The 26,521-nt window shown below is 38.7% G+C and overlaps 1 protein-coding gene and 1 pseudogene across 1 annotated transcript in view; one reads left to right on the top strand and one right to left on the bottom strand.

The window, feature by feature from the left end:
- Positions 1-26,521, top strand: part of LOC110159357 (collagen alpha-1(XXV) chain) — a 235,444-nt gene that overhangs the window by 121,770 nt on the left and 87,153 nt on the right. The window contains exons 3-4 of the mRNA XM_055156054.1: positions 9,724-9,768; positions 20,240-20,247. Of these exons, the coding sequence (XP_055012029.1) occupies positions 9,724-9,768; positions 20,240-20,247 (53 nt within the window). The remainder of the gene's footprint in view (positions 1-9,723; positions 9,769-20,239; positions 20,248-26,521) is intronic.
- LOC129409918 (5S ribosomal RNA) lies at positions 10,856-10,973 on the bottom strand (annotated as a pseudogene).

The raw sequence follows: 26,521 nt of genomic DNA, 5'->3' as shown, positions 1-26,521 counted from the left end.
TAAACCGCACCGGACTTTAAATGAAACACAACAGTTGGATGAGTCAGTGGGACTTTGTTTGTCGCATTCACGGTGACTCTGGGCTTTGTGCAGTTGTGGCATGTAGGGAGGGTGCTGTCTGGGACCACTGGATTGTTGATGTGTTTGCAGTGACTCAGTTGTTCAGTTGTGTCTAGAAGTGGCACATTGCACTTGCTTTTTCGGTTCGTTCCTCTGTTCCGTTCCTCGTCCACGTGGAGTGATGAGTGTGTCTGCGCGTTTTTTGCTGTGCGGTCGCTGTCTGCTCCGTGTGTGTTTGCGTGCGCTACTGGTGGTGCAGCTTTGTAGTTTACTGAAGTCTTGCTGGAACACCCGAGTGGATTCATGTATAGGGCGCTCTCGACTGTGCGTGGAGCAGTCGTTTTTTGATGGGGTTGGAGGCTTAAGAGCGCGTCTAATAGCCCGGAAAATACGGTAAGCACTTTTACATTGGAATGTTCTGATGTGTGATGAAACCAAAGGCTTTTCAAGGCATTTTTAAAGGAAAAAGTAGCATACTGATAATTTAAAACTAAAATATTGCAATAAATATCGTACCGTGGGATGTATACAGCGAAAATATCGTAGTAAGAAATGTGGATATCGTTACATCCCTAGTCTATTCAGATTTGTACTGTAGTCGAACCTCAGGAACATTTTAACACATGCGACTCTGCAAAAATATCTATCTATTATTAATGTGGACATAATCCCCATAAATATCTAGACATTAATGTATTACCCAGTCCCTAATGCTACTGATGGTTACAGAGAGGACATGCACTTCAGTTCGCAGGTCAGCCAAGAAATTTAGCACGTAACCCCCTTTGGAGAGTTACAGAAAGAAATACTAACTCATATTAAAATCTGTTACCTATAAAAATGTTATACCTGAGACTCCATTATATTGAATTACATCACAACACATGTCCACCTGAAGGTTTTGTTTGGGTCTTTGTTGAACCAAGTTTTTCGCCAACAAGACTTATTATAAAAGTGCATTTCCATACTTCCTCTTGAATAGTAGACCTAGTGTATGAATGAACATTTTGCATATTGATTTATTCATCGTCATGCGCAGCAATAAGGATCTTGGAGCTCTACCGCTGTCATCATTGCCAGGATGTTCCCACAAATATGTCCTTGTAAAGTGAAAAATTATTGTACGCTAAGAAGGACCAGCATTTGCTTTGCCAGGTTTAATAAACTCATCCGTCTAGGTTGTAAGTTTAAATGAACTATACTGAAGTCCTTTCCCTCTGAATTTTCCTCAGCCTGCTCTCTGTTTTTGAGGACTTTGATAGATTTTTAGGAAATGCATTTTCAACTCGGCTAATCCGCAGTTTCCGAAGTTATTGTGGAAATTGAATTGGATCTCAGAAGTGAACAGGTTGCTCTTTGACAGACCATTAATTCTTTCTGGAGACAGGATTATTGCCCTAATTTTAGTGGAAATAGATTACCACCTCATTTGTGTATGTCTAACTTTGCAGCTACCTTAATATGAATGTTTCTTTAGACATATGAGGGCTAAAACTACACGGCTGTACCAAAAACAACTCTGGAAAACAGTAGTGACTTGGTTGAGTAAGAAGCTTTGGCAGTGTCCTCTCTTGCGTCTGTACAACTGGGTGTTTCCTATAACACATGACAGGAAATTAGCTCAACCGTGGCAACGTGTAAATGACGGAATAAATGTCAAATAAGTTTCTCTTTGTGTCTGGGTGGGTTTTCCTTTGGGTATTCCTGTTTGACCCTTGATCTTTAGTTGGGTACTCCTGACCAAGATCCTGACTCAAGATTAGAAAAAGGTCATTGGGCATCGCACCTCAGCTTCCTACTTATACTGACAGGATGGGACAAATATAAATGTGCGGATGAAAAAACTAAAATTATTATATTTCTATGTATCTCTATCAGAGGTGGGGACTTGTGAATTGTGACTTGGACTCGAGTCAGACTTGAGTCACAGTTTTTAGGACTTGAGACTTAACTTGTTAAAATGAACAAAGACTTGGGACTCGACCTGGACTTGAAGCTCTGTGACTTGGGACTTGACTTGGACTTGAGGCCTGTGACTTGAGAAGACTTGATGCTTCTCCTAAAATATATATGTTTTTAGAAAATACTTTTCTCTTTACAGTTGATAAATGCAGCGCTGAATTTTACAGGAACAAACTAGAACATGTCGCTCCCACATCTGTTTGATACTTTGGATGGACCTGAAGTACTGTGATACTCAAATGTACTACAGTAATATACAGTACAATACAGTAAACACAGTATATACAGTACAGTACAGTACAGTAAAACAGACACAAGAGAGAACTAAAATAAAATAACTGTTATTTAGCACTTTTAAATCTGAATTCTTTCTATTCTTACTATAATAGTTCACACTAAGATCTTGACAAAACATTTAAAAAGGAAAAAGTTGCATTTCTTATATGAACACTCATATAAATACTCATATAAATAAGTAATTTAGTTTAAAATTCATATAAATTGCAAAACCAAAGCAATATGCTTTGGTTTAAAGACTTGAAATGACTTAGGGTTAGATTTGGATTTGACTTGGACTTATGGGCCAGTGACTCGAGACTCGACTTGGACTTGCCTTTGAAGAAGAAAGACTTGAGACTTGCAAAACAATGACTTGGTCCCACCTCTGATCTCTGTCATGAGTATAACATCAGAATTGTGTAAAAAAAAAAAAGGTTTAGGTTCAAATATCACACAATAAATTAAATGAAAACTGTGTAACTTTTTTGGTAATACTTTAACACCTGATTGTGTCCATGGAGATATGCTAGATGGGAGATTGCTTTCGCTGGAATACACGACAGTATGGTATTAAACTTGCTTATATTTAATTACTGGTGTTTTTTTTGTTTTTGTTTTATCAAAACAATGAAAAAAAAAATGCATTCTACTATAAGCTCCACAAATCTGACCTGTAAATCTCCATGGAAATGTAGTTTAATATCACACTGTGGAAAATTCCAGGCAAAGCAACAACATCTCCATGGTAACAGACCCTCCACCTGGAAAATTACATAGTGAATTTTTAAGTAAAATGTAGAAATTGACCAATATAGATTTCTTCATGGCCGATGTGATACAGATTGTTTAGAACCCAGAGAAACCGAACTGATGGCCGATAAGCTCAGCCGATATTTGTGGTATGTGGTGCTGACTTTGATTATTTTACTCAAAAATTACTATAAACTCATCCACAAACTTGCCCCTTTTTTTTTATTTTTTACCATAAACCTGTAGAGAGCAGTGTAGTCAGATTTTGTGCGATTATCTCTTTGCAGTAAATGTTCAAATAAAGATTTACTCTTTGGCAACTGGTAAAAAACGGTCTGGCTTGGAGATTTAAGGCTGATAGCTGATACACATAAAAGTGCAATACGTCACCAAAAAATCCTGAAATATCATCTTAAGCCCTTGTTTGGTTGCCAGTTTCTTTTATTTTTTAGTCAGTTTTATGGAGCCTTGAATCACTTTTATTATAGACAGTATACTTGATATTCTTATTTACCATTTCTCCAAAATATTTTTAACATTATAATGCTTTAAACCCCCCATCTTTAAGTCAAATTTACCTCCAGTGATGATTTAATCTTAGCATAACAAACAAAGAGTCAGTTTCAAAGAACAGGCAATTATTTTGTATAAACACCGTCCTATTCTCCAATAAACTACGAGTCTTTTCAGAAATGTCAGGTTTCATTTTGAACAAAGCAGGGTGACTTTGTGATCCCGATCCACCACATCACACAATTTATTCATGTCTTCTCCAGAAACAATTTAGTTCCGTGTGAAATACAAAATCCAGTCTCTTCGAAAGCGGACTTCCTTTTGTCGGATGGGGGCCTGTTATACTTGGCCTGTGCGTGGTTTTGTCTGAGTAATAGCTGTATTATATGGAGAGAAGCTCGAGCTGGTTGATTATGCATGAAACAATGATTGTATTGTAAAATGGGCTACTTCAAGTTCTTCTGATTGATATGGTCAAATTTGAGAACTTTACCATTAGCTTCCCCCGCCAGTACTTTATGGATGATTGTAAGTGATAAAGTACAATTTTGTCTTGTTAGAATACACACATCACAATCACAGTGTAGAGTTCGACTTTTAACAATGTGAATTTTGTAAAACAACAAAGCCGGCCAGAATGTTTCGCAACTCTGCCAAATTTCCTCAGTTCCAAATAGTCTTAAAAATGATTTGTACTTTGTGTGTGTCTGTGCATGTGTCTGTGAGTCCATGAGTGTGTGTGTGTGAGGTTGTACAAATTGTTATCAGTTGGTCAAAGTGGCAAAATTTTGTAAATTTAGAGACTTGAGGCTGTTGTGGTGGACAGAATGGTGTGTTAATGATTTTTTTATCTGAAAAAAGTGAACTAGCATTGTAAACATACACAATATATTGCAAAAGAAAATTGAATTCTGTCAACTGGACAAAAGTGTTTGTTTTAGATAATTCGTTTCACCACTCATCCAAGACATCCACTAGGCTAAGTTCCAGCTCTTGCTCTTCTATGGAGTAATGCATTCAACACCTATAGAAGTTTAAAATGAACACATTTAGCTCTGTTAAAGTGGAGCCAGTGAGACCAATGCTATTTCACTTTGTTATTTTCCACTGTTTCATTCCTGTGTGCATTCTGATTTACTCCTGTCTTTAAATTAAACCCATTGAGGAAGTTGAAAAGGTTTATTAGCTGGTGACCCTGCACACAGGGAACATTTTTCTAAACCGTTCCATAACCAAAGTTGGGACAACTGTCAAAATGGCGTCCAATCCTAATGTTGTGGAAGAACTCTAATATTATCCACTGACACAAAGCCGAGGATCTCTCAACACCTCAGCCCCAATTTGTTCTTCAGAAGCTCAGTGTAAATGCGTTCTGGTGCAGCTTTGGCTCACGCTTGCACTGTAAAGTTATTCTTTCAAAATTACAATATGTTTCTTTTGGCCTTAGCTTTGGCATTGTATAGAAGAGATCCTGTTACTCCTATCATAAATAAAATCTAGCTGTATAAATTGTAAATCATGGTGATATTAGATAATAGTCTATGGTATGTTGTCTTGACCAGTTATTCCCTATGCTGTGCTGGAATGTAACAAAATATTTTAAGTAAGTTGGCTAAACATGTTTAAAGCATGCTCACTATTCCAATACTATTTCTGTTTTACCTCAAACTATTCAGTATTCACCCATGTACTCTATTATCTGCCCAAATATCTCACAAAAACTGCACACAAACTTCAGTTATTTATTAAAAACTGCACATTTGTGTAAGAAGGCAAAATAAAATAAATGTATTATCAAAACTCCAGTAACTCACCCCATGCCTTCTACTTTCTGAAATCCTCCATAATCTCAATTAAGTAGACTAATACACATTTTGATTTATCATGGTTTCTCATGATTCCTATCTCAGGAAAACACATCCATGAATTGTGTGTGGAGACAGTTGTTTCTCTGTGATGGTTCAATGCAACTGAAAGACAGCAGGAAGTAGGCGGAGCAAGTTGTTCATCCTGAAACAGGTTTTTCATTCATGGTTCAAAATTGGGGAACCTCAAAGTAGTATTTACTCAGATCATTTTGTCCTGTATAACTTATCAGATATTGGTGGAGACATTTGTAATTGCAATAGTTATTAAGTCAGAAACGTTTTCATATGATACTTTTATGATACTTTCACTTAATGAAGATGAGTTATTGTTCTTAAAATTGAGAGCAGGACCACACCTCATCCTGTCTATCTTCCTGAAAGGGTAATTTTCAGCAATTTCCTTCTCTATCCAAATATACTAGACTGAGATTACATATTGTAGTCTCAGTGACCAACATTTCACATATCAAAATTAACCTCTTTCAATCTGCAGGTTTTTTTTCTTTTAAAAGCCCCTAAAAACAAACTTGTGCTCTGAAACGCTGGGGCTGATGGGAGCTGTAGTAAAGTGCACCTCCCTTTCCACCTGCGGTTACATTCTTTTCACTGGCCCTTCACTGGCAGCGTCTGACACAATCCTGGGCCCCATCCAGAGTCAGGGGCCAAACAGTGGGATAGAGCAGAGCGTACAGTGAGTTGTGCAACATAATCTGTTTTTTTTCACCACGGCAACACATCGAAGGAGTCGTAAATCAGCCACGCACTGCATTAAAACCATAGATTTTTATTTTACTTCTCACATTCTTACACCAAAAACTTAGCACGTGGATACCCACTGATACACCCAATGATTGATTTGTGTTTTAGACAAACTGTATAATGTCATCTAAGGTCGCTTCAACTGCCAGACTTTCACATCAGTACGAGAGTTCAAACATAGACCTACTGTTGTATTAAAGTTGATTTTCATTGTATTCAAAGGTCTTATATTACGCAAAACTGACTCTTGTGAACTTTAAGCTATTTTATAATGTTAAATCATCAAAAACATACCTGGAGTTGTGTTTTTTTCATTCACACAAGTTTGAGTAATTCTGCATTATTAGCCTGTCTTCATCTCCAAAGCTCAAAATGCTCTGTTCCACCTCGTGATGTCATGAAGTGGTAGTTTTCAAGTTAACAGCTCCTTTTACCTTTTGTTCAGTAAAGATTGGTAATTCCAAAAATCCTTTTATCTGTTTTTGTTTCATGTGGATAAACTCAACCATAATGACATCCAACCAACCACTGATTCTAACTGACATGAATAATTAAAGATGTGCTTTGTAACTTCTCCCTTGAAAATGTTTTTGGTTGGTTTGGTTGGAATGTTCCGCAGCATGGCATTAAACCTCTACCCTCTTTCTTTTCTGCTCTTCAAAAACAGGTATTTTTATTTTCTAAAAATATTTTGGGAAAATCATCTGCATCTTACTGTGAGTAGAGTATCCTCTCCACAGATAAGATTTGTAACTTGGTCTTGTGGCCCTGCTTGTATATAAGTTTAATGCCATACTGTGGAGCATTCCAGGTGGAGAAATAACACCTCCATGGAGACAAACGTGTTAAGACGAAGTTAGTGCACCTTTAAACATTAACCACATCAAAACCACTGAATATTTACAATTGAAAGGCAACTTTTATCATAGAAAACTTACCTCATCTCCATCTACAGTACATCTACCGTATTTTCCAGGCTATTAGGCGCACTCATAAGCCTCCAACCCCATCAAAAAATGACTGCGCACCCAGCAATCCAGCGTGCCCCGCAATCCAGAGCACCCTATACACGAATCCACTCGGGTGTCCCAGCACGACTTCAGTAAACTACAAAGCCACACCACCCACAGCGCACGCAAACGGAGACAGCGACTGCACAGCGAAAAACACCCACAGACACACTCATCACTCCACGTGGACGATGAACGGAACGGAGGAATGAACCGAAAAAGCGAGTGCAATGTGCCACTTCTAGACACAACTGAACAACTGAGTCACTGCGAACACGCCAACAATCCAGCGGTCCCAGACAGCACCCTCCCTACACGCCCAGAGTCACCGTGAACGCCACAAACAAAGTCCAACTGACTCATCCAACTGTTGTGTTTCATTTAATGCGCCTTATAGTCCGGTGTGGTTTATATGTAAAAAAAAGTTCAAAAATAGACCATTCAATAACAGTGCGCTTTGTAATGTCATGAAGCAGTAGTTTTCAAGTTAACAGATACTTTTTACCTTTAGTTCAGTAAAGATTGGCAATTCCAGGGCTGAAATGACCCAAATGATTCTAGTGAAGGTTTGTGGAGTTTAAAAACACTGTGGAGCACTTCCTGTATCACCATGACATCACAGGGTGGAACAGAGTGTTTTCTGTTTGAAAAAAGAACTCCTAAATAAGCAGGGTTTGTGTGAATGAAACAAAACTCAACCATGAGCCTTTAAAGATGCACTATGTAACTGTTGTAGTTTATTAGGTTTCTTTCTGGTCTCTGTGGTAATGTAATTCTCAGACCCCCCAATAGAAAGCTTACATACTTTTACTCTAACCAACCACTGATTATGTTCTGTGTGATTGTTCTGCTTAGAATAAGACGTCTTCCTTTGTGTCTTGCCTTTTCCATGACCGATCTTACCACACATATTAATTTGTATATAAACTTGGCTTTTATGGAAACTCCCATAATTTTGTTTATCCACTTTTGGACACAGAGTTTTATGAGTAAAGCCTGGTACATTAGCTCCACATTGTCCCTAGTAGTATTAGCTAAAGTCCAATTTGTAAGTTTGCAAACTGTCAAATTCATCAAAACAATTCTTGAAAAATGTGTTTGGCAAATATACTCGAGTTTTCTGCCATAAAATGAGCAAACGTTTCATCTTTTCACTTTGTTTTGTTTGGTGGCACACAAACTGAAGAGCATTTCCTCTTTCGCCTGTCTCTGCGGCGACAGCTGTGTTGCTACGAGGAGCACAAGAAAGAAATTCATTTCAGGAGATAAATTTGTGAATCCATTTTCCTGTCACAGAGAAGTACCTGTGTACAATACGGAGCAGTCAAGCCTTCGGTGTGTAAAAACTGGCAAAGCGTGTAATTGTTTACTCCTCCGGCTCAGGCTTTAGAGGATCGTTCAGAACAGCCACAGAACCCAGCGTCTAAATAAACAAAAGCACAAACCCGCCTGGAAAGGATAATATGTTAATATGACATTGTTTCATATTTTTATCTCGGCTACTGTTTGTTTGCATTCATTTCATTCATTCATTTCACTTATTTGTTCTAACTTAAACTGAGTTTAGCATCAAGTAGAGAAGCACATACAAATAGACTACAGAAAGAAATGTGCCTTCTCCCTCTCATGTACTTTTTACTTTTGTCAGAGTTTAGACCCAAAACGACTAGAAAATGATTTGTAATTAAATCCCATATTTACAATGTTTTAATTAGTTTAACATTCAACTCCATCATCAAACTATTCTACCATTAACACTGGCAGTAGCCCCTGTAGTAGTTTATGAAGTAGTTGAAGATTTTGTAGTAGTTACAGTTGTAGTAGTTGTATTGGGAGCAGCAGCAGCAGCAGAAGTAGTAGTAATAGAAGTAGTAATAGCAGTCGTAGAAATAGTAGAAGTAGTAGAAGAAGTAATAGCAGTAAGTAGTAGTAGCAGCAGCAGCAGCAGCAGCAGTAGTAGCAGTAGTAGTGGTAGCAGTAGTAAGAGTAGTAATAGCAGTAGTAGTTGCAGTAGTAGCAATAGTAGCACTAGTAGTAGTAGTAGTAGCAGTAGCAGTAGCAGTAGCAGTAGTAGTAGTAGCAGCAGTAGTAGTAGCAGCAGCAGTAGTAGTTAGTAGAAGTAGTAGTAGTAGTAGTAGTAGTAGCAGCAGTAGTAGTAGTAGCAGTAGTAGCAGTAGTAGTAGTAGTACTAGTAGAAGTAGTAGTAGTAGTTGCAGTAGTAGCAGTAGTAGTAGTAGTAGCAGCAGCAGCAGCAGTAGTAGTAGTAGTAATAGCAGTAGTAGTTGCAGTAGTAGCAGTAACAGCAGTAATAGTAGTAGTAGTAGTAGTAGTAGTAGTAGTCGCAGTAGTATCTGTAGTACAGGTGTTAGTAAAAACATGCCTTGTGAAACCAAAACCATTTGTGTTGTTAGTTCTGCTTTGTCAATCACAGTGTGTAATGTTTCCCCTCCTGTAACAAACCATAGGTATTCCCTCAGTTTAAACAAACAAACGGCTGACATAAGTGCACCTCTCTGTTGCAGGACCTCCTGGAAAACGAGGAAGACGAGGCAGAGACGGAGAACCCGGTACGTGTGGCCCTCAATCACCATCATCTCCTGTTTCAAAAACCCTAATTCAGTAGGACATCGGCAATTCACAACCGAGTAAAAGAACACTGTATATCTTTGCGGGCCAAAATAGGTTATACATGTGTAATTTGTGGCTTGGTTGGTTTTGAGCTACACCATAGCAGACAGTTTTTTACATTTCGGGTTGTGTTCACGTAGTGTCTAGAATTTGAACTCGCAGTTGTTTTAAGGAACAAAAACTACAAATGTGAAAACAGATTTTTAAACCAGAAATTTAGGTCCAAAAACTTGCTTGCTATATTAATGTCAGGGCTTTAAAGGGCCTAAATTATGCTATTTTCTGATCTTTTATAATGTTGTTTCCTCATCAAAAACATACCTGGAGTTGTGTTTTGTTTCATTCACACATTAACACAAACCCTTTATATTTAGATGTTCTTCTCAAATAAATGTGGTGATACAGGAAGTGCTCTCTTGTGCTTTAAATTCTAGCCCTTTACTGAACTGAAGATGTTAACTAGAAACCTCTACATGACATCAAAAGGTGGAACAGAGCATTTTGAGACTTGGAGATGTAGATAAATAGAGTATAGTGTAGATAATAAAGTAAGTAAGTAAGTAAGTTTTATCTATATAGCGCTTTTTGCAGACATATGCCACAAAAATGCTTTACAGAGCATTATTCAGTCACTCCATACCCGGTGGTGGTAAACTACTTATAGCAGCTAAACCACTCCTGGCAGCCGCGGAGAGGTAGAATTGGGTTCAGTAAAAGCTATGACGCGCTGAATGTGATGTAAAACAAAAGAGGCTGGGTCCAGTATGCATTTACGTTGATTTAATGTTTAGAATAATTGATTTCACAGCGCCAACATCCGTATATGGACAGAGAGCAGGAATATTGTAAAAATAAATGCTGTATTGAAAACGTAAAACCAGAAACAAAAGCATGCCAATGCCAATCAGCGCCATAGGTCATTGGTCCCTCTGACCACCATCACTCACACACACACAAATTTCATATTAGGCAATGTGGGTGAAGTGCCTTGCCTATGGACACAACAACAGTTTTTTGCCACTGGCCCCACTGTGGCACCTGATTTTCCCAGTGGTCTCCCATCCAAGTACTAACCAGGCCAGGCCTTGCTTAGCTTCTGAGATCTGATGGGTTCAGGCTTTGACAAACCAGTATGGCCATAAAGAGTTACTCAAGCATGTGTGAATGAAACAAAACACAACTGCAGCTCTGTTTTTAAGGAGGTAACATTATATATCATTAACAATAACATATAACATTGTAACATGGCTTAAAGCTCACATGTGTAATGTAGGACTTTAAATCCTTTCAGGTGACTCATGTTAGTTCATTTTTGCTGCGTCAGAAAACCTGATATCAGTTTTTGTTTCATGTGGATAACCTCAACCATAATCCAACATAATCCACATCCAACCAACCACTGATTCTGTTACATGAACAAATAAAGATGTGCTTTGTAACTTCTCCCTTGAAGATGTAATTGGTTTGCTTGGAATGTTCCACAGCATGGCATTAAACCTCTACCCTCTTTCTATTCTGCTCTTCAAAAACAGGTATTTTTATTTTCTAAAAATATCTTGGGAAAATCATCTGCATCTTACTATGAGTAGAGTATCCTCTCCACAGATCAGATTTGTAACTTGGGGTTGTGACTCGACCTGCTTGTATCCTCCAGAGACCCAGTCCATTCATGTGTGTCCTTTATAGTGGACACTGACTTAACCACTTCATCTTATCTTATAAGTGTTTTGAGATAGACTCTTAATGGGGGGACTAGGTTCCTCTGCCTAAATAGGGCTGGGGGATTATCGGGCACTATCATGTCCAGGATTAAAAAAAAAAAAAGAAAAACTCAATAGAAGTTCATTTGTGGCTGCACTATGATAAAAAAAATAAAATAAATAAGAAGAAATTAAACGGGGTCTAAAAATGTGTTGAGGTTACTATAGAAGCTTGTCAGAGATGTAGGTCATCAAAAAGTTGTTTTGTCACGTTGGATTTAACATCAAAACGTCCCCTGCGTCCATTACTGAGGACAAAATTATAGATAAAAATAAAATTTAAAAAATCTAAATGCTAAGGTGTTCATTTACCTCCAAATAGACTGAAAAATCACAAAAACTATATATTGCAATACACTTTTTTTCTTTGGGTCCTAGGGAGATATAAGTTTAATGCCATACTGTGGAAAATCTCCACGGGGACAAACATATGGGGGACACTCCATCAGAAGTTAGTGCACCTTTAAACATTAACCACATCAAAATAACGGAATATTTACAGTTGAAAGGCGACTTTTATTATAGAAAACTTACCTCATCTCCATCACCAGTACATATAATCTCTCAGCTCTGTTGAACATTAGAACATGAACCCAACTGTTTCAACAAGAAGTGACGTGCTTGGCTAAATGTGGTGATGGCTTAGAAGTGCAGCTCCAACTTTGCACTCCTATCTCCAATATCTCCCCACACACGTCTCAGAGCCGCTGACTCAGCAAAGTGCAGGGCCCAGTGGATGTGAGGTCCTGGGACTGTCCTGCACATGAACGTGTCTCTCAGATTGACTCCACAGTGAGAACATGCACTTGGCAGGTAACAGCCACATGAGCCACTCGGAGAGCACGACGCATGACCAACATGATAACGGACGCTCCAGGGCGCTGATATTTCTGAGGACGGAGAGAAAGAGAGATACAGATGAAGAAAGAGATAGCGAGAGAGAGATGAAGAAACAGAAAGATTGAGAGAAAAAGGGAGAGAGAGAGAAAGAAAGTAACAGAGAGAGGGAGAGAGATGAAGAAACACAGAGACAGAGGGAGATAGAATGAGAGAGAAAAAGAGAGAGATATGAAGAAACACACAGAAAGATGGGGATAAAATGAGAGAGAGAGATGAGGAGATGAAGAGATGGAGAAAACAGAGAGGGAAATAGATGAAGAAACAGAGAGAGAGGGAGACAGAATGAGAGAGAAAGAGAGATGAAGAAACAGAGAGAGAGGGGGAGAGAGAATGAGAGAGATGAAGAAACAGAGAAAGATGGAAAGAAAAGGGGAGAGAGAGAGATAAAGAAACACCAAGAGAGAGGGAAAGAAAAGGATGAAGAAACACAGAGAGAGGGAGATAAAATGAGAGAGAGAGAGAGCGAGGGAGAAAGAGAGAGAGATGAAGAAACAGAGAAAGATGGAGAGAAAAAGGGAGAGAGAGATGAAGAAACAGATAGAGGGAGAGAGATGAAGAAACACAGAGAGAGAGAGAGAGAGAGGGATGAAGAAACACAGAGAGAGAGAGGGAGATAGAATGGGAGAGACAGAGGGAGAGATGAAGAAACACACAGAAAGAGGGGTATAGAATGAGAGAGAAAGAGAGAGAGAGATGAAGAAACAGAGAGAGAGAGGGAGATAAAATGAGAGAGAAAGAGATAAAGAAACACAGAGAGAAAGGGAGATATAGAATGAGAGAGAGAGAGAGAGAGGAGAGATAAAGACACACAAGAGAGAGGGAGATAAAATGGCAGAGAAAAACAGAGAGAGATGAAGAGACAGAGGGAAAGAGAGAGATGAAGAAACAGAGAGGTGAAGGAGAGAGAAAGGGAGAGCGAGAGATGGAGAAACAGAGAGAGGGAGATAGATTGAGAGAGAATGGGAGTGAGAGATAAAGAGACAGAGAGAGAGAGAAGGAGAGAGAAAGGAAGAAAGAGACAGGGAGATGAAGAAACAGATTTTTATACGTACTTTTATTGAATGTACAATGTGCATCATTTGATCAATATGCGAATTTAACTCGGAAAATTCAATATTAGAGAATGAAACTGACTGAATTGATATTTTAACAGTTCTCAATCACACTGTTTAAAATCTTTTCTCTTTTTATTTTCCTGGATCATCAAAGCGATTCATAAACCTCATAATGTGAATCAGTTTAACTCGCTTTAATGCCAGTTGCCCTTCCTAACATAAAACTTTAAGATGTATCCAGAGTGTGGTTTGATGTGCAGTAATAAATAAGTACATTTTTAAATTAGGTCTTAATATTGATTGTGTTTTATGCCATTGTAAAATAATTTAGAGAGACGTATTTGCTACATATCAGATCTCCATGACTAATCCATCAGAAATGAGTGAGTATCAAAAAGAAAATTGTCATGTTTTTGTGACACAGAAGCACATTTTACTAGTGCTACTTTATTGCTATGGCCTTTTTTAATAAGGTAACAATAATGTAACACAGAACCCCACAAGACCCTGTTTTGCATTTCAAATCTGGAGCATTGCGGTGTGGGTTTTACGCCTTTCACTTGTTCTCATCCAGCGTGAAAACCACAAATGATGGAAAGAACAGCAAATCCATTGACAGACGGACAATAGATCAATGTTTTGGCTGGGCGATGGTCTGAGAGGCAGTTGACTTTCCCGTAAACATCCAGAGGATCCGGCCAGTGTTATTTCAGAAAAGACCAGTGTAGCGTGGACAGCTCTTCAGTCACCGGTCAGACTGAGGGATTGTGGGGGAAAGGAGGACCGCTCGTGCTCTTGACGAATCAATGGGAAACAAGCTAAACAATCACAACCACTCAAAGCAAAACAAGGGTTTCTATTAAAGGTGAGACAATAGAACAGCGGCAGGTAGATCGGCCACAGTGTTTCGTTTCGTGTACAGTTTTCAGTGCTGGCCATTGCTACTTTAGTGCTTTTAAAGGTGCACTCTGCAACTTTTCTGGTCGAGGGTCCGTCACCTGCTTGTCCCCGGGGAGATATTATTGCGTTGCCTGGAATGTTCCATGATATGACATTAAACATATAGCATTTATTCATTACAGGTGTTTCTATTGCTCAGAAATACAATAATTATCTGTGAACAGGGGCGACTCTCCACAGATCTGAATTGTAATGTAGCATAGTGTTGCAACCCACTTGTCTCTGCTGTGATAGATAGGTTTAGGCTATATTTACAAAGAAATTAATCACCATATCACTGTATCGATTTGCATCCAGACACGTCGTTGCTGTGTCCACAAGCCTTCCCTATCCACACAGCTTTGCGCATATTTGTTTAAGTTTTACAGAAAAACTTAAAAGCACATGGCTAATTTGCATAAACTGAGCGCTCAGAAAACAGCTCGCTATTGTGCACTGATTCGGTTCATCTTCTGTCAGATTAAAGGACACGACTCAGTGGATTATTTGTGTTCTTTCTGTGACAGAGGGATGTTCTGCTGATGGTGAGTTTGTTCTGTGCTTCTATCACGTTGGAGATGGTTCATGTTTTCAGAGATTATACGTCTGCAGGTCATACACATAGACCGTATATATGAATGGACATATATTCTAGCCTCTTAGCATTTTGGCGGTGAATTCCTACGCGGCTTATAGATCTACATCAGCGTATCAGCTTTTTCAGGCGTCCACACAGTGCCAGATCAGATCCGTACTTAGGTGAATTCGTGGGAGCTGGCGGCACCAGATCATTCCGTCTCTGGAGCCCTTTTCAATCAGGTTAGTGTGGACAAACACTGCATCTGCAACGAAAACGACTCGAATACGTACTAGTGTGGACAGGGCCTTAATCTACACTGTGGAACATTCTAGACAAAGCAATAACATTTCCATGGAGACACCAGGTGGCGGACCCTGCACTAGAAATGTAATGCAGTGCACCGTTAAGTGAGGTGAAAATGTCTTAGAAAGGATGAAGAAAAAGAGAGATTTGTAGCTAGTAATGCTTTCAAAGAGAGAAAAGTTCAGTCCATTTCAGAAGGCATTTGACTTCATTTCTCAAAATGGTATTCTTCATGTCAAACTCTTGCAAAGTACTACATGGACAAAAGCTGAATATTGAATGTGAACATTAATGCACAGAGATTCTTTTACTTTCTCACTTTTTTACTGTACAGGTGCAACGATAAGGACTAAGACTAAGAGAAAAATCTAATTAAAATCAGTATTCAGTTCAGAGTGTACGTTTTAAAGGTCCCATATTACACAAAATTGACTCTTGTGAGCTTTAAGCCGTGTTATAATGTTGTTACTTCATCAAAAACATACCTGGAGTTGTGCTTTGTTTTATTCATACATGTTTGAATAATCCTGGATTATTCGTATGTCTACATCTCCAAAGCTCAGAATAATTTGTTCCACCTTGTGATGTCATGTAGTGGTCGTATTTTTACTTTTGTTTAGTAGACATTGGCAACTCCAGGTCTGAAATTATTCAAATTATTATAGTAAAGGTGTATGGAGTTTAAAAACATGACATCACAGGTTGGAACAGAGTGTTTTGTGTTTAAGTGAACAACTCGGCCTAAATGGGTTTGTGTGTTAAACTTGTGTGAATGAAACAAAACACAACTCCAGCTCCGTTTTGGATGAGGTAACAACATTATAACACGTCTTAAAGCTCACAAGAGTCAGTTTTGCTTAATACACATTATAATATAGAGTAGAAAACAGCTGAATATTGGCCCTTAAAACTGACATGAGAGAAGACTGAAATATGAGCTGCAAGAAATTCTATAACCTAAATAATTGCAGGAACAGAGATGTAATAATTGCTACACATCAAATTGAGATTGCATTATGTTGTGCGTCCCTACCCTGATTGGTCCTTTCCTTTAGAATACTTATGTTTAATTGGCAAGCATTTTTCCGATTTTCTGATGCAGTGGTATGTAAAAGTCTAGGTAAATGAAAAGAAATGAAAGAATTCTAGCAGGCATAACCCAGACTATGAGCACATTTCACAGCATAAAATGTACGACAGTCAGATTGAGTCCTTGATGGGCTCTGGCGTATGCTGCTTTCTGCACTGTAAGCCTTCTGCAAATCCAATTACTCTCTTTAAAGTTTTCAACAGCGCTGAATGTTGAAGCTGGGCATATTTAATTCATGATTCGCTTTAACTCAAAGTAACTACACCTCCGCAGGTTCTCTACAAAATCCAGGCTGAGGTGTGCCTTAGTGACGCCTTTTACCCATCTACAAAGGTCCAGACTTGGCCATAAGTAATAAATAGGAAAAAGGACATGGCTGTATTTGTACATGGGCTAAAGTGAAGGGGATACTTCATTAGTAAGTTGTTTGTTTACAGGGACCATACGGAAAAGGAAAGGAAAAGAGGAACTTTTTTTTTTTTTTTTATGGTTTAGGATGAAAACGTTTTTGTAGAAGTGGAAGCCGCATTTTCAAATTATTCAACAAGCGGTCAGAGCTGGAAAGTGTTTGAAGTCACCTCGCTTTTTTTTTCTTCGTCTGATTTAAATAATGGCTTCTTGTTAACTTTAAGACGCTACCTGGCTACACAAAAGGTATTAAGACTTTTACATAACTTCAGATAGCAACATTAAAGGGCTCATATTTTGCTATTTTCAGATATATGTTATAACGTTGTTTCCTCATTGCAAACATAGCGAGTTGTGTTTTGTTTCATTCACAAACTCTGCATATTCAAGCTATGTTGCGGGTTGAAAAAAAATCTGAGTCCACACAGGTGTCGGATCAATAAATATTCACATCCAGATGACAACAGAGCACAGAGAGCACATATGTAATACACATGCCACACCTGTATGTGTCGCTGTTAACAATGATAATAATATTTAATAATGCATATCTCATCAGGTTTTTTTGTTTGTTTTTTTTTACTTTAAGGTCATTTAGCCTAGTTTAGACTAGAAATATAGCCATTTTGTTCTGCAAAAGTTAAACATAAGTTTTTGTTTTTAGCCAGATTTGGATGAGAATTATTAGAATATCTTGGTCTTAAAATCCAACAGTTTGATTACCCATGCATAATTGTTGTTATTGATCCGTGTGCGTAATCTGCGTGGTGCGTGCTGTTAGCATTAACGACAGCAGCATACCTCGGGTTGCTGGGCAACAGGAGCGGCTCCGTGGGCTACACCTGTCCCATTTCGGCAACGGTCTTGCGGCCCACGGAGGCTAGTTCGAGGGCTGTGATGGGGTCATGACGTCATCGTTTTCCAAAAGCTACGGTTTGCTTGTCCACACGACAACACCACACCAGCATTCTCAGATCCCTCCACTCTGGAACCCGTTCTCAAAAAACACCATTTTCACCCACTCGAAATGTTCCGTGTGGACAAAAGGCCAAAACAAATACAAACTACCTAGTTTCAACCAAAAAAAAAATACATCATGTGCACAGACCCTTAGGCTGAGCACTTCTCTCAAACAGAAAACGCTCTGTTCCACCTTGTGATGTCATGTGGTAATACAAGAAGTGCTCCACTGTGTTTTGAAACTCCCTACACCTCAACTAGAATCATTTGGATGAATTCAGCCCTGGAATTGCCAATCTCTACTGAACAAAAGGTAAAAGGTAGCTGTTAAATTGAAAACTACCACTACATGGCATCACAAGGTGGAACACTTTGAGCTTTGGAAATGTAGACAGCCTCAGAATTACAGAGTTACTCAAATATGTGTGAATGAAACCTAACACAACTCCCTGTATGTTTTGGATTAGATAACAATGTTCTAACACGGCTAAAAGCTCACAAGAGTCAGTTTTACATAATATAGGAGTTTAAAATGGAAGTTTTGATCATTATTCTTCCATAATTGCTATTTGAATACTGCCTGTAGAGTCTTTCAACACAGTGGGACATGTCTCCAAACTAACGCGCTGGGGAAGGTTTATTAAAAGCTAAGTGGTGTACTGTAATTCAGCCAGCCATAAAACCATACAAAGAGAGGCACAGCGAGCATCAAAAAGGTTGGATCCCAGCTGTAGGAGTCATTTGCACTTTCCCCTTTAGTCCTACAGTGAAATAGTAAAAACTGACCCTAATTTTCAGCAGCTGGGCGCCTGCTTAATAGGGACCCTACAGTGTTATTTGTGGTGTTCTGGGGAGGTTTCACGATGATACAATGCTTTGGTAATTAGGGGCAAAGGAAACTAGTGACACCTCTTAAAAATACGTAATTGTTTCAAGTAAATGTAGGCCAGGCAAACAGGGTCATATTAAGTCATGTTTGCAACAGACCCATGACCAGTTGGAAAAGCGGTGCAGAAGGATCTGAAGGGCATCTGATGTAAAATACTTGCAGTGGTGACCTAGAAGGATTTTAAATGTCACAATGATGTGCAAATTGTTTTAGATTATGATACAAATTTGGGCAATAGATAAACAATAATAATAATAAACTATATTTTTTCCTGTATGTACATGAGGGTACTGTTGTGAACATATATGTAAATTAATATAAATAGATAGATGTGTATGTTAATATATTTGAAGAAAGGCAACTTTGATTATTCACAAGTTTGAACATTAAAATAAGTATAGTTTAAGAAATATTGTTGATGATAAAAAAGTGTTTGTTAAGTATAAGTATATGCTAAAAAAAAAAAAAAAACTATTTTTCCCATTGCAAGATAGGACTGGTGCCTTCACACTACAGATGTGTAATTCCTCACTTAATCAGCACATCATCCCTTCCTTTTACAGGAAAAACTATTTAAAGGTGCATTGCGTAACTTTTCAGGTTGAGGGGTGGTCACCATGGAGACTCTATTGCTTGGCCTGTAATGTTCCATGGTATTAAACTTATATAAAATGCATTTATTCAAATATAAGTGTTTTTATTGCTCAAAAATACCTTTAAAAACGTGCATTTTTACTTTGTCGGGTCACTGCTTCACAGATCTCGCCTGTAAATTTGTCTAATGGCATCTCCTGCTTGTCTCTATGAAGATGGATACATTTAACGCCATAAGCCCTGTTTACACAAGAACACTTGCGGGTAAAAATGACAAAATATTTTATCGGAAGTGCCTTTCGTTTAGACGGTGACAGCGTTTTTGGGGCTTAAAAACGCAAAAATCTGAACCCGCACTTTAGAGTGGAAAAGTGGAATACACTCCGCCGTAGGATTTCTATCTACACTGCCCAAGACGCAAAACTCTGGTCAGATGTGCTCATATCACGTACACGTTTACGTCACATACATCTAGTACACAGACACCTGGCATGCATATCCAATTGAATTCCACACACTTTTGTATCACCGTATGCACGCAGATTTCCGAAAATGCTCGTCTAAACGTAGAATAAAAAGTGAAGACGCGATGCCACTTTTGCGTCTTCTGTTCAGACCGTCATCATATAAACTTTGGAATATTGCAGGCAAAGCAATAACACCTCCATGGATAGAAACAGGTAATGGGTCCTCCACCAGGAAAGTTACACAATCCTCCTTTAAGTACATATAGCTGAAGTTTCAATACAGCATATTATTACATTATCAGTTCACAAAATGCCCTGAGAAGATTTTATCCTAGTCTTTGATTTCTGAACTTTCTGGTCCTTATTTTGGATGTGGTTTTACGGGAACATTGATGATCGGAGTCTGTTTGATTGCTGATTGAAAACACTAACCATATATTCTCTTCTCTTGTGTTTTTCTTTCAGGACCTCCTGTAAGTATGCCTGTTCCACATCTTCCCCAGTTGTTCCCATATGAAGGTAAAATTCCTAAATAAGCCACATTCAAATGGACAACAGAAAGGATCGAGGACGTTGTGTGTGGAGCCCTCGGCAGCACAATACAGGAGCAATTAGCAAGGACTGGTAACACACAAATAAGTTGCTCTAAACCTGTTAAAATCTGCTCATTAGTTAGTGCTTCAGCTTGGCTCAGCGTTACACAGTAAAACACTGACGTGATCTCACATTACTGAAAAAATACATTGAAAACTTGCATTCTTACTGTGAACAGGCTTGCCTCTTCACAGATCTGACCTGTAACTTTGTCTGGTCGGTCACATATTTGTTTATGTGGAAACTGAGTTTGTTTAAAGTTTAATGACACAGTGGGGAACATTCAAGGCAAAGCAGTGACATCTCTATGAAGTTAAAGGTGCACTGTGTAACTTCTGATGGCAGGTTCATCACCAGCTTCTCTCCGTGATGTTGCCTGGTATGTTTCACAGTCTCTATGAAGACAGAAGGTGATGCCACAGAGCCAAGTTACATGTCAGATCTGTGGAGAACAGTGTTGGGGAAGTTACTTTTTAAAAAGTAATGTTTGCTTGTTACTTCTTTAAAAAGATTACTTTTTTATTCCTAACTTTACTTAGTTACCCTCTATGGAAAGTATCTTATTACATCACTCATTAGTGTTTGGTGGTAAAATCTGTCTAAGGCTAAATACTGGCATGAGACTGATAGTTGACAGGTGCAGTAAGGGAAAGTTGAAAAAAAACTTTGAAGACAGAGTTCAAAAGGATGTGAAACCATTAAGAGGTAAACGGGTGGGGTCCGCCCAGTCTGCCTGGGGGATTCATTAAGAATGTACGTTTTTAAATCAATAAAAACTGGCGCTATTGAGCAAATGCAAGATGCACTAGGACATTCCAGACAAAGATGTCAAAGAAAGTTGACCTTCTATGATGGGTGTCAAACTCAAATTCACAAGAGAGCCAAAATTAAAAACTGGGACTAAGTCATGGGCCAAACTAAATATTTATTGAAAAATTGCAACAACATCTGCATGTTTTCTCTTCTTTCGAAATATGTAATGTTAAACCTTTTATTAAAATAAATGTTTAATAATAGTGCTGCTTAAACATTGAATCCAGAACAAACATAGTATACAATAATAACAAAATTTTAAATAAATGTTTCTATAGCCTATCTGTAGCCGGTGGGCCAGCTCTAATACATATTTTATATGATCTCATGGGCCAAATATAATTGTATCGCGTGCCAAATTTGGCCCACTTGCTCTACGAGATAAGTTATGCACTGCACCTTTTAAGTGGGTGGCAGACTGTTTACCAGAAAAGTGAAATAGTGCATCTTTATCAAGCATTTGTGACAAATAATGTTGATAAATAATAAATATTGACCTGCCATTGAAGATGTACAGAGTGTATTGCAACTGAATACATGACATAACGTACACTGTTTTAAAGGTGCAGTGTGTAACTTTCCTGGAGGAGGGTCTGTCTCCTGTTACTGTTGTTTTTATTGCCTTGAAATACATGCATTCTTACTGTGAGTGGGGTCACCTCTCCATAGATCTGTCCCGTAACTTAGCTTGGTGACATCACATTCTTGTTTTTATGGACAAGTCTAATACCATATTGTGGCACATTCCAGGTTAAGCAATAACATCTCCATGGAGACGGGCAGAAACCTTACAAAATTCACGTCTTAATCCCAAGATTTAGTACGGAACAGATGTGGTGACTCATTATTAGTTTATTATTTAAGAACCACTGCTACCAACCTGCTTGTGTATGCTTTCTCTCATCTTCTCACCTTGCCACTATGCATACTATGGCTCTCCTCTCTCTGTTTCAGCAGCAAACTTCACTTTCAAACTCCTCCAAAAATGCCGAAGAGTGGCTCATAGATTCATGCGTAAGGCCGAATGACAGCTCGGCACAGTCGCAGGTCAAGCGGGCACCGAGCGTCTGTGCAGCTCTGTTAAAATTATTTATGGCCCAGAGGCAAAGTGTGATTGAGTAGGTGTAATAGCGTGTGCAGAATGAGCCATAAAAGTCGTAAGTTAATCCTCGGAGCCTCTCTAAGACACTCGCTCCCGGGGTTTCTGCAGAGTAAGTAAGTGCAGGTGGTCTGACTTTTCACTGCTACACTGGCCAGGTCCTGCTCGACTGACAATAAAAGCTTTCTATATGAGGAGGAGTCCAAGCACTGTCTATTCTTACACCGATAGAACAAAATGTATAGGACACTTCTTCTTTTCTGTTTCTTCACGGAATTTAGCTGGTTTTGCTTGGATGTAAAATGGCAAGTTCAGGTCATCAACACTGGCTGATACTGTTCCAATTGTGGCTAGAGAATTTTATGAAAGTATTATAGGCTGGTAACATGGACTGTATAAAGAAGTGGACTAATTCAGAATGAGGTCACCCATAGCGTTCAGCTCCAGTCAAATGAAGGTCACAGTGCTAGAGATTATAGGGGCAAATTTGGAGCCAGTTCCATATATGTCATCACCAGCCAGGCTGGCGCCACCTAGTGCCTCCACTCAATTTCATTTCTCTCCAGCGACTAGGTCAGGAATCAGAATACACTTGACCAGGGGTATCAAACTCAAATTCACAGAGGGCCAAAATTAAAAACTGGGACTAAGTTGTGGGCCAAACTAAATATTTATTGAAACATTTCAACAACATCTGCATGTTTTCTCTTTTTTCGAGATATGTAATGTTAATCCTTTTGTTATTAAAATTTATTGAATAATAGTTTTGCTTAAAATTTGAATCCAGAACAAGCATAATAACAAAATTTTAAATCTGTAGCCGGCGGGCTAGCTCTAATACATATTTGATATTGTCTCGCGGGCCAGATATAATTATATCGCGGGTCAAATTTGGCCAATCAGCAAAGAGCTGTGAAGCCATGACGTCAAACACAAGCGCCTGTCTGGGTCCTTTTTGTGGTACAGTACAACAGTAAATAAAGCAGTTGAGATGGATGTAGATGAAGACATACATTCTGTGTTGGCAACGATTTCCGAGATTTAGGATTTAAAGCTGGAACAAAGAGAATGTTTGGTGAATTTTATCAAGGGGAAAGACATTATTGCCCTTCTTCCTACGGGATTTGGATTTGGACTAAGTATACCACTTAGCCCCGTTAGCAGCACATTACAGACATCACGACCAAATAGCAGCGATTGGTTAAATAAAAAAAGTGTTGGCCAACCATCGAGCGAACGAAACCTAATGCTGCGAGATCAGATGGTTTCCACAAAGTGAAACCGGCTGATGAATCAGGCTAATAGATTAATGCCATACTGTAGAACAAGAATATCAGTTGTTGTGATGACTTCATTAGTAACCTTTTCTATGGCAGATTATTATTATATTTTTTTTATTTTGGCTTTTCTTACCACCGTCCCAACAGACTGCTCCCAATCTTGCGATGCATTCTTACAGTACACAAGCGCATTTTTAGAAACTGCATCAAACTTTGCATCGCCATAAAACGTAATTGAGATTGAGTCACCCTGGTCACACCATTACATTCAGAAATCCCCCCAAAAAGAGACACCAGTGATCTCATCTGGTGTGTGCCCACCCGGGGTAAAGCAGGGGCGCACCAGCATGAATATTCAACACACCCCAGCCCGCCCTCCTCCCTCTCTGACTGGAGGAACAGTGTGTAAATTGTACGCAGGCGGACTGACCCTGCTGAAGTCATTACAGTTCTTTGTGACTTAATCGTTGCTCATTCTCAACTGATGATGGGAGAGGGCTGTGCGGTTTCACAGGAGGAGGGGGAGCGGCGAGGGGCTTCTCAATCAAATCAGCAGTGGTCCTCATTGGCAGCTTGTGATTGGTGCGTTGAATAGAACAGTTTTTGGTGTTTTTTTGGCTTTCAGATGCTCTGCTTTGTCAGTGAGATGTGATTGCGCAGTGGTTTGTCAGTAAGTTGCTAGCCTTCATTTTCTCATTTAGGCGTGTACAAGATATCAACAAGGTCCCTTTGTGTATAATAGAAACTGCATAATTTTGTTATTATATTAGATTATCTTGAGAAGTCGATAGATGAAAGATGAAATTGCAACATTTTGGAAACTACTAACTGCTTTATTTTGTACTGAACAAAAGTCTAAGGATTGTTTTTTTTGTTTGTTTGTTTGTTGTTGTTTTTTTACCAGTATTGCAGTATTGTAAATTTAAATTTTGATTTAACTTGAGATGCAATTTGCTAATTGTAACCACTAATATTGTGATATTGATTTGATATGCTTAATCCTACAAATGTACTGATCTAGCTTTTCTGTTCCGATACCGTTTCCGATACTATAGCTTTAAGCAGAGGTGGGACCAAATCGTTGTTTTGCAAGTCTCAAGTCTCAAGTCTTTGACCTCAAGTCCGAGTCAAGTCCCAAGTCAAATACAGGCAAGTCCAAGTCAAGTCTCGAGTCACTGGCCCATAAGTCCAAGTCGTCTGCTTTCAGCTTCAAGTCATTTCAAGTCTTTAAACCAAAGTACCAAATATAGTTTAGATTTTAACAATTTATATGAATTTTAAACTAAATTGTACTTAAAATAATATATTTATATATGAGTATTTATAGAATATATATTGAGTTGTAGAAATGTAATTTTTTTCCTTTTTAAATGTTTTGACAAGATCTTAATGTGAATCATTATGGTCAGAATAGAAAGAATTCCAATTTAAAAGTGCTTCTCAAGTCTTCCCAAGTCACTGACCTTCAAGTCCAAGTCGAGTTCCAAATCTTAGTCCATTTTTTTCAAGTCAAGTCTCAAGTCCTAAAAATAGTGACTCAAGTCTGACTCGAGTCCAAGTCACGACTTGCAAGTCTCCATCTCTGGCTTTAAGCATGTGCCCATATCAAACGATGCCAGGGCAGAGTTTGAAAACTGAATTTATTGCATTTAAACAAAAATAAAATCTGCTCCAAATATGTTATATACATAGTAACTGTTATCTCTCAAGTAACTACAGAACAACTTTGTATAAAACAAGTTTAAATATTACGAGACTTTCTGGGACAACTACAACAAGTAAATAGACTTATTACATCAATTTATGTCCAAGCAGGATATTGACTGAACTGATATTTGGAAGCCAATATCTGATCCAGAAAATGTTTCAGTGTCAGCTCCAATATCTGATCAGAATCAGATCGGTGCATCCCTACCAGAGTCCAAACTTTTGTTATATTATTGTTATATGTGATATGTTAGAAAAAGCATTGAAGTCTTGTAAGCCTTGACAAAAGTTTATCTCCACTTGCTGTTGTAACAAGACAAATGCTTACCAAGGTTATTCTAGCCTGTGGGATGATGAAGTTTTCACTTCTCATTTTTTATCGTATTCCTCATCTTTCTGCCTCTCCTCTCGGGCGCGCTGTGTCAAAACACCAGACCGATGCTCCAACCACTGTGTGCGCAGACCATTTAACACCAATCAAGCGTAGAATACCCTCCCCGAGACTCCACCACTGTACACCACCAGCCCTGCTCTCCATCTGCATGCCATAGTAAATTAAAATTATACAGGGAGCATAAAAGAAGCCGCTTTGGAGTCTTGGTCGCAAGGAAAAGGCAAATATTTGAAAACGATACAATGTTGGTAACGTCAAACCAAGTGCAGCCCGCTAAAGCATGCCTCGCTCCCACATAAGGGGTCCCATGCCAGGCCTCTAGGATAGCACGTGCGCTCAGAGACTTCAACTATGTTCATGTGTCTGGATTAAATACCTCAAGTTTAGATAGTTTCCAGCAACGTGATCTGTTGCAATGTTACACTTCGTTGGTGCCAAGGGTGCACTGGCTGATGAGCACGAGTGGGTAAAGTAAAGACATGGTGACCCCTGTTCTTCATATGCTATTCATGACATTCTTATACCTTTGTTAATAAAACATACACCAGCTGCAGTATGAAGAGGTGCCAGTTCATTTGGAGGTGCCAGTTCATTTGGAGTGGAAATAAAGTCGGATTGGGTGCGCTGTGGTATACTAGCTTCCCTTTACTCTCCGCAGCTATGCAAGTATTAGGATTGGTGAAGCAAATTATAGTGAATTCATAGTCCAAAAAGTCCATTCATAATAGATGCCTGTGTTTTGTTTCTTTGTCAGGCCATTGTCTAGTCTTCGGTCAATGGGTGCCCTGTTGGTTTTATTTGACATCTTATTTTTTTAGTGTTGAATGCCTTTTTTTTCCTCTTTCTTTTTCAAATTGCCA

Source organism: Boleophthalmus pectinirostris, unplaced genomic scaffold (genome assembly GCF_026225935.1).
Source record: "Boleophthalmus pectinirostris isolate CB_2022bp ecotype Guang Dong unplaced genomic scaffold, ASM2622593v1 HiC_scaffold_20, whole genome shotgun sequence".
NCBI lineage: Eukaryota > Metazoa > Chordata > Actinopteri > Gobiiformes > Gobiidae > Boleophthalmus > Boleophthalmus pectinirostris.
This window is presented reverse-complemented; position numbering and strand designations above follow the sequence as displayed.